We start from the raw sequence: 9,710 nt of genomic DNA on the forward strand, positions 1-9,710 counted from the left end.
AAAGCCCATTGACGCTATAGCCCGTAGAAGGCCCATTGATTCTATGGCCCATAGAAGGCCCATTGTTTCTATGCCCGTAGAAGGCCCATAGTTTCTATGGCCCTTAAAAGGCCCATTGTTTCTACGACCCATAGGAGGCCCATGGTAACTACAGTAAATATGTAGCCCATGGTTATTGTGGCCTAGATTTAAAAAATAGGCTATTGCGGCCACTAGCAAACCACGGAAAAAGAACTGCACTGACTACAAGCAAACAAATAAACAAGACAACAAGGACATAAATAAGCAAGCAACTTACGCTAGGCTATCACGGCTATTACACATATTACATCCACTTGGCATCAAAGTTCGCCACCGGTGCAAATATAGGGAACAAAGCAGCATATCATAGACATTGTTTGTCAAAGTTGGCGACCAGTGCAAGTAAACGCCGCAGCAAAACAAGTCCAGAACTGAAACCACTTCAGAAGAGCTCAAGAAACAATATCCTGGGTACCCATAATGCTGGCAAGATGCTTAGAAAGATTATTAACTTTCTCTTGTTTGGCGCTTAAATCCTCCAGCGCTTGCTGTTGCACCAGAAAATATGCATCTGAATTCTGCAGGGACTTCCTCAGTCCTTCAGCTTCCTATCACAACACATCTGATCGATGTCTTTCAACTTGAAGTTGAGACTCAAGAAGACGAACTGATTCAGGCAGCGAGTTCAAAGAGCTTGTGCCAGCAGTAGTGGCTAGTAACTCGAACACTACATCAAGACATGACTTTTGGGTTCTCCCACTATCGTCAAGATAGTTTTTATCAGCTTTCTTGGAGACCAATAGGAATGTCTCACTATCTTGAACCTTATTTGCATTACTTCATTTACCATTGCATAATGGGGTACTGTTCTCCAATATTTTGTCTGCATTCTAAAAGAGAAACAAGCAGACACATCACAGGTTTACCATGTTGTATATGAAACTCATTTTGGTAAATCAGTTCAGTAGTAAAGTGGAAAGGATAATAGCATGAAACAAACATATAGCTATGTACCATGGTTACTTTATGGTCTATATCATTCTAGTTATTGTTGCCAAATCAAGATAGAGACAAAGGTCAAATAATATTTCTTCAAGGCAAAGCAAAATAGACAGAATATAAGTGTGGGAAACTACAGAGCAATAACAACACTTGTAATGTGCATGACATGAGAACATTGCTGTTTGTTCAATTGAAACTGAAATCAACATAGAGCAAGTTACAATAGCAAACCAGTTAAAGAAACAGGTTTAAAACATACCTGCTGCGCCATTGGAGTTCCAATTCCATCCTTCAAATTTGAAAATAGTTGGTATGAGTAAATAAAGTGATGCAAGAGCAAAGGAGTATGAACCATAGCTACAGAACCTGACCTGAGAATAATTCTTCTTCTGCTTTAAGCGTTGAGTTGGGATTCAGAGTGTTGGTACTCGTGCTTTGGGCACTGCAGTTCCCTTACTAACTACTCGTGTTTGGGTGCTCTGTGGTGGAGATAGTTCTGTGTCAACTGGAACTGGGTTACTATCTATTGGGGTTGGAGTTAGAAGGGTGTAGCTGGTTCTCTATCCAACTGGGTAGGGGTACAATATGCGAGAGTCTGGGTTATGTGTGGTGGGGCTGGTTCTTGGGCAAGTACAACCGTGGTTCTATCTGCACCAACTGGTAGCACTATCTTTTTTGAAGACCGTGTTGTTACTCCCTTAGATACTGCCATCACCCTCTCCAATTCAAATGGCTGATAAACGAGAAAAGTAATTGAATGTACATACATTGTATGATATACAGGTCAATGGGTAGTGGGGAATAAAAGAGGGCATGAACTAATTTACATTTATGTTGTCTAACCAAACATGATAGCATGACAAAATTTCACATATATGATGGCTGACTAAATAGGATATCATGACACAATTTCACATATATGATGGCTAACTAAAAAAGATGGAAAGACATAGATCAAAATATGATGACTATGTAAACATGATGACATGGTATAACTATATAATGTGTTTATTAAATAGGTTGGCATGCCATAATTCACATACATGCCACCTACGGAAACATGATAGCATGATATAATTTACGGATAGAATGACATAATTCAAAATATGATGACTGTAAACACTAAACAAGATAAGATGATAGAACTATATGATGTCATTATTAAATGGGTTGGCATGCGATAATTCAAATAGATATTGTGTATGTAAACATGATGGCATGATATAATCCAAATATATGATTTATATAGTAAGAAAGTAAGCAGATGGCAATCACATATATGATGTAAAAACTAAGCAATGCAGGACAACATGCATGGCATGAGTAATATAACCCTGCCAAGTTTGAGCATAGACCTCAGGGGGGAAATAGGACTGGTCATCAGTCTCTGAATCCTCCTCTGAGGAGCTCTCTGTGACCAGCAAGATGTCCGCTTCACCAGGTAGCATTGTCTGCTATGAATACCTTGTTCTCACTCCAGATACTTCGATCACCGCTTCAAATGGTTGATGCATAGGAAGAGTAGTTGAATATACAAACGTTGTCGACAAATGGAACACGTGATACAAAAAAAGGATAGCATGATATAATTGACATACATGATGATTGGCTAAACAACATGGCATTGCATAATTCACATATATAATGCATTGCAACAATATAGCATTGCATAATTCACATATATAATGTCTTGCAACAAGATGGCATTGCATAATTCACATATATGGTAATTAGACACTAAACAAGTGGCATTCACACAAAGCATGTGTAAACTAATCAAATGACATAGCAATGCAAGACACCATACGCATGATATGAGCAACATAACCCTGCCAAGTTTGAGCATACACCTCGAGGGGGGGGATAGGACTAGTCATCTGTCTCTGAATCCTCCTCCGAGGAGCTATCCGCAACCAGCGAGATATGCGCTTTGTCAGATAGCATAGTCTGCTCTGAAGACCTTGTTTTCACTCCAGAATTTTCCATCACCGTGTCAAATGGCTGATGCACACGAAGAGTAGTTGAATGTACTAACATTGTTGACAAATGTAATACGTAATGAAAAAAAGGATGGCCTGATATAATTCACATATAAGATGACTGGCTAAGCAGGAAAATTCACATATATGATGCCTGGCTAAACAAGATGGCATTGCATAATTCACATATACGATGAAGAAACTAAACAGATGGCATTCACACAAAGCATGTCTAAACTAAGCAGATGACATATTTGATGTATTAAGCAATGCAAGGCACCGTATGCAAGATATAACCAACATCAGCATGCCAAGTTAGAGCGAAGACCTTAGGGGGTAAATAGGAGTGGTCTTCTCCTTCTGAATCCCCCTCAGAACAGTTATCTTCCTCTTGATTACAATCAGAAATGGGTGGAGGGGGTTGCCTTTGCGCCCACCATGGAGCGATGTCTGCATTAAATTGTATTGCCATCCAAGGCTCGTCTCTTTTGCTCTACATGTTCAGTTCCATTGTGTACAATAACTAACATGCATAGGAATAAAACATAGTGAGATTATGTAAGGAGTGCATGCACAAATCCAGAGTGATGGTGGCAAATTGTGGATAGACCCAAAACCAATGATAGCAGACAGATAATAGCTTTAGTTAAAAAATACAGATAATGGCTCCTTTAATATTTGTTTGCACCCACCATGAAACTCATTGTAGACACCCGAGATTAACCAGATAGTAGACAGATGGTACTGATTGCTGCCCCAATATGTACCCCACAACCATTTAAAAACTCAAGTTTCAGCATTTGTTTGGATCAGACTTAGAGTCTAATAGGTGAACACGACGATAAAGTAGTATGTCATCATATTAAGCGATGCATAACGTAAGCAAACATGGAAGAGTTCGACCTCTCTTGCGGACCCGTGTAGTCCTCTAGGTCATCTGCTCAGTTGATGATGGTAATGCAGTTGTCGTGGCTGCCGGCGGCGGGGAAGAAGATCTGAGGCGGAGAAAGACAGTTAGAGAGCGGGTCCCTGCTATGGTGAACCCTTCCGTCATTGGAGCAGCTGAGCTGGGGTGGAACACAGCGCAGGAAGAGCGGGACAAACCACACAAGGTTTTCTTTGACACATATCTGCAACAGAAGTAATTGTGGAAGGGCTTGTTTGAATTTGAGGATTCTAATAATGTAGGGATAGGAAATACACAGGAATAGGATAGGAATGCACGTGCAAAAGATAGAATTTAAAAACACAGGATTTCTGCCAATCTGGGTGTTCGGTTCACAATAATTGGAAAATCACATGATGCAAAGAAGCATGGTGAGATTAAGTCAAACCACAAGAAAATGTACGGTTATAATCCTATTATGCTACTATCTCTTAGTCTTGTGCTTCATGAACAGGACTTTGAAAAGGAGGACAAATGGATATTAAAATTCCTATAGTTTTTCTTTCAAGGAGACACTAAAGGAACAAATCCTACATTTTCCTTTGCTCCATTCCTTTGAATCGAATGCATGAATAGTAGTACCATAGGAAACTTTCCAGTTCCTATGTTTTTCCTTCACTTTTCCTTTCAAGCACTGGCGATTCTATTAGGCAGGCTTGAGCAGGGAAAAGCCTACACTCAAAATATGTTTTTGTGCTACTTCTACTACTTTGGACCTAGGCCACTGCCCTACTAGCTCAACTCCCAGGCCCATCTACAAATGCATAGCTCAAATGCGTAGATATAAATAATGATCGTGTTCAAGAGAGTCCGTCACGTATAGCTAAGTTGCCTGGTACCTCACTTGTTGTCATATTGTAGGAGAAACTAATCGTATTTCTTGTCACTACGTGTGCTCAGTGGACAATATATGTAACATGTAGAGTAAAAAAGAGATGCAACAAGTGTACAACCTTTTTGGTGAAGCCATGTCAATCTCAGCACGATTGGGTTGGTCGGTGAGGATGCTCCGATTGATTTGGCTGTCGGAGGAGGGAAAGAAGATCTTAGGTGTCTGGAGATGGAGCCCGGGGTACTGCTCTGATGTGATGGAGGGTTTCGTCATTGGAGCAGCCCTGGTGAGTTGTACAATGGCGAGGCTGAAGTGGGACAAGAGAGACAACGCTAACTTGAGTGTAATTCTAATAGCATCTCCAATAGATGACGTAAAATACATAACCACAAAGTTCTAGATGTAAAATACATCAGCCGCTCATCTCTGAACTCAACTGTCCAAACTGAATTTAACTGTCAAAACTGAATTTAACTATCGAAACTGAATTTAGTTGTCAAAACTGAATTTTACTGTCGAAACTGAACGCACTAGTAGCAGAAAAGCAGTAGCAGTAGTAGCAGCGCCCAGAGCAGTAGCGCGTGCAAGAGCCGGGGCAGCTGGTTGTGTCGCAACATCTTGGGTAGCAGCTGTAGGGGCTCGAGGGAGAGAAGGATCTGCTGCTCGTGCAGCAGCAGTGCACGTTAGAGTAGAGCAGCAGCAGCAGCGCGCGCAAGAGTAGAGTAGCAGCGCATGCAAGAGCAAGAGCAAGAGCAGGAGTGCGAGCAAGAGCAGACCAGGAAGTGGACTGAGAGCAAGAGGAGAGCAGCAGTGCGAGTGAGAGCTAAAGAAGTAGCAGCTCCTACTGATGTTGACGTCGCCGCTGAGGGAGCTACACCGTGAAGGAAGTGGCCGGCGACGCCGCCGTGGATGGAGGCGCGCCATGTTGGCTCGGGACCGAACGCCGGCTGCACCGTGAGATTGAATCAAGAAGAAAATGCGGTGATTAGTGTACAACCTCTTTGGTGGCGCCGATTAGGCCTTAGCTTCTTGGAGGTGCAGGTAATGATGTTGCTCTTTGGGTGGTGCAGGCGAAGACGGCCATGTGGGACTGGAGGTGGCGCAAAAGACGAGGGGAACGTCGGGGCAGCTCCTTGGAGGTGGAGAACGGGGTGGCTGAACCGGCGGGACAACGAGATCGACGAAAAATCCTCATCTGGTGTGGTGGATGAGGGACGTCGAGGTGTTGCTATGGACGATGTCGTCGGGGAAGAGGCTCCGGCTGGGTGGCGAATGGAGGAGAGTGTGGGGCTTTGGGGGTTTTCGTGGTCTCGATGTACGAATGGGTGGGCAGATGTGATGGGAGGGGGAACCATGGCTTAGGAACGCGCTTGTCTGAAATGTGGGGTAAGTTACGAAAGTAACCCCACCGATTTGAGCTAGGCGGTTCTTCCGGTTCAGGGGTATCACGGGCATTTCGCATGTCGGGATTTCGCAGGAGGTGGGAGTTTTCGCGCATGTTGTAATTTTGGGATAGCAAGGCGCAGGTTGAGATGGAGGGAGTTTTCGGAGCACAACGAGACAAAGATATATATTAAATATTTCGGGGTAACAAGGTATGGGTTGAAATTTTGAGACAAGCCTAACATGTACTGTACCAAATCAATTCACACTTCCGTCGATGAAAAAACAAAATGAAATCAATTCGCACCACACAAGAGAGTCTAGTCCCATGTACTATACCAAATCAATTCGCACTACAAATGCCATTCAAAACTTTGAATTGATGTTATGTTCAATTAAAATATTTTGCTACATGTATAGTGCATGCAACCTCCTACTCAAATGAACATTTTAGTGCATTCCAAATGTATATACTACCGCTTCCATATGAACTAAATTTGAATCCGTTTCTCTATTTGAATAAGATCTACAATCATGATTGTTGTGAAGTTAAACCATTTGAATTCGTTTCTCTATTTTAATAAGATCTACAATCATCATTATTGTCAAGTTAAACCATCGTTTGTGTATTATCTTCACAGCACACCACATGATTACTGTGGAGTTAGATATGAACTATGTGTACTATATGAACTCAAACTCCATGTTTTGAATCCACTTTATGTTGATTTCGAATCACAGTACATTTCAAGCTCTAGCTAGATCTTCATAATCTAAACCATGTCTCATATGTATAATGTGTTTATCACATAATGTATGGTGCCCCGCCCCCTACGCCTACAAGTATTTAGATGTGAGTTGCAAATGCCATACCTTACCACAAATTCAAATAAAATGTGAGATTGTTTGATATATAGTATGGCTTAGATTGTTCAATATTTAGTTGTGAGTTGCAGATGCCACACATTATCACAAATTCAAGTAAAATGTGAGATTGTTCGATGTATAGTATGATTTAGATTGTGCGATATTTAGCTGTGAGTTGCAAACAACACACATTATCACATTATGGTATAACATTTCCAAAACCACACACCACGCGTATCACCGCTATATTCATGCATGCATATGTTTATAACACTACGATCTCCTATTCAAATATATGAATCCACTTTCATATCGAATTATGATCTTTGTTAGTCTCTTACACCCACACAATCCTCTAACCTTTGTAGCTAGCACTAACTTTCTCTCGTCCATGCACACACCCTCCCCCTCCCTCAGCATTCTATCCATCACACACATTCATTTTTTATTTAGGTCGTTCTCCCATGCTCTCCACAACTCCTTTCCGACACACACTGATCGATAAACCTCTCCAGCGATGTCTGCCTACAACATACACACGCACCTTCCATCTCCTCCTTTCTGTGTCCATGCCTCATGTCTCTCATACGGTCCCCCACACGTGTAAACTCTCACCCCTCTTTTCATCGATCTCACAATCACACACTCCTCCCCATATCTAGCTAGTAGGCCTCTCACACCACCTCCTAGCTCCATTCTCTTTGTCTCTCGCTGGGCCTTATTTGCCTATAACAAATGGATGTACACCGACCGATCTCCTGCTATACATATAGCTAGCTAGGTCGTTATAACTCGTTTTCCCCATGCGTCGATCGATGTACCTCATTAGTTATGTCTCTCCCTTCCTCCGACAAACAACAATTGATATACCGATCTAGTTAGGTCTGCTTACCAAACACATGGCCCCCTTCATCATCCATGCATGCGTCCCTGTCGGATTCTGGGTTCCGGCAAACCCTTGAGGTTTGAACTCTGGGGTGCGCACGGAGATCTCTCTCTCCCTACTTCGCTCTCACAACGATCTCAAGGCCTAGCTCGCCGAACCCAAGGAACAAGAGACACGAGACTTTATACTGGTTCGGGCCACCGTTGTGGTGTAACACCCTACTCTAGTGTTGTGTGGTGGATTACCTCATGGGCTAGGGATGAACTAGTACAGTGGATGAACATCCTCCTGAGGAGAGGTGTTCCTGAGCTCGATGAGCTAGAGAGATGGCCTTGGTGGAGTGGATCCGATCCAAGATGAGCCAATCATTGACTACGGTGGTGGCTAGTCCTATTATAGAGGCCCTGGTCCTCTTCCCAAATGTTTAGGCGGGAAGGGATCCCACAATGGCCAATTTCAAAGGGAGACAACTAGTACAAGTTATCCTAACAAAAGGTGGTCTTTGCCTACCAAAGGTTCTGGTGGTGACGACGCCGTGGGCTCCGCGATGACCTCCGTCCTGCCATCCTACTGGCCTTGGTCTTGTTGCACCGATATGGAAACCTTTGCCTGATGCCTTGAGACTCCTCGCCTGCGCTTGCCCCTTTTGCACCAAAGTGGAAACATGTACTCTGCGCCTGCTAGCGCCCGCCTGGCTTCGGTCGTCATGGCTCACATCACGCGGACCTCGTGAGGTGCACCTTGCATAGATATCTCCGCTCCTCGGGAGCCAGCTTAGCGAGGCTGCCCCTGGGGAGATCTTGGTGTCATCCGCCTCGCGAGGCTTGGCCCCTTGCGAGGGTCTTGAGTGGTTGCTGATGAAGATGGGTCATACCAGGCCGTTGGTGGTGCCCTGGGCTGCAGGCAGGCAAGTCTAGGTACCCCCATTCCTAGGACGCCGGCAGTAGCCCCCGGGCCCAAAACGCGCTCGGAATTGGCTTCAAAGCGAAGCCAAAGGGCAAGTGCGGAGTGCCGCGGGCCCCAACCACCTCTGGCCTTGATTGACGTGTGGTGATTGACAGGACGTGGGTGTCTCCGCTTCCCCATGCTGCCTCGGCAACTGTCCGACTTGACAAGACCCTGCTGCATGCAGAAGAAAATCATCATTACCTTAGATCGTGGAGGCCGGTGGTTGACCTCCCTCTGGCTATAAATGAGGAGAGGGGCAGAGCCCCCGTTACTCATATCTTCCTCCATCCCACTTTCTTCCTCTTCTTCCTTCTTGCTGCGTCGCTCATGGCGCTGATACGGAGGTTCGCCGCTGCTGAGAAGGGAAAAACCCCTTGCGAAGAGCTTGGGCCAGTCCCACCGAAGAAGAGGCTGGCCCGCTCCCACAACATCATTGTGAGGTCGGAGGTGACGAGGCCTTGGTACGAGCAGCTTCCCCCGGGGCTACCCACTGCCCTTGTACGCTCGGGCAGAAGGATCCGGAGGAGGAGGCAGCGACCAGCGGCGCATGCGCCATGGCCGCGGTGATGCATGCCGCCGCCCCGCGAACCCACGCCGAGGGCTCCTCGCATGAACTCGTGGTGTGGGCGGTGATGCCACCGCTCATCTGGATCCGATTCCCGCCATTCTTCGCCGAAGAGATGCCGCCAAGGGGGCCACTCGAGCTATGGCTGCAGCACGCCAAGTGCGGCACCCCGGCGACGGGAGCAGAGGTTGAGGCCGTCTCCCCGGGCAAGATCTTCATGAACCGTGGATGGGGCGAGGTTGCTCGTGTCTGTCCCGCGGAGGGGGCCTTCGCCATCCATT

At 45.1% G+C, this 9,710-nt stretch overlaps 1 protein-coding gene across 1 annotated transcript in view; it reads right to left on the bottom strand.

Annotated features, from left to right (window-relative positions):
• The window catches only part of LOC125516683, a 33,296-nt gene extending 23,876 nt beyond the window's left edge, over positions 1 to 9,420 (bottom strand). Inside the window, exon 1 of the mRNA XM_048682032.1 lies at positions 9,330 to 9,420. Coding sequence (XP_048537989.1) covers positions 9,330 to 9,420 — 91 coding nt within the window. The remainder of the gene's footprint in view (positions 1 to 9,329) is intronic.
• Positions 9,421 to 9,710: the final 290 nt, after the last annotated feature.

The sequence above is a fragment of the Triticum urartu genome, chromosome 6 (genome assembly GCF_003073215.2).
Source record: "Triticum urartu cultivar G1812 chromosome 6, Tu2.1, whole genome shotgun sequence".
NCBI classification, from domain to species: Eukaryota; Viridiplantae; Streptophyta; class Magnoliopsida; order Poales; family Poaceae; genus Triticum; species Triticum urartu.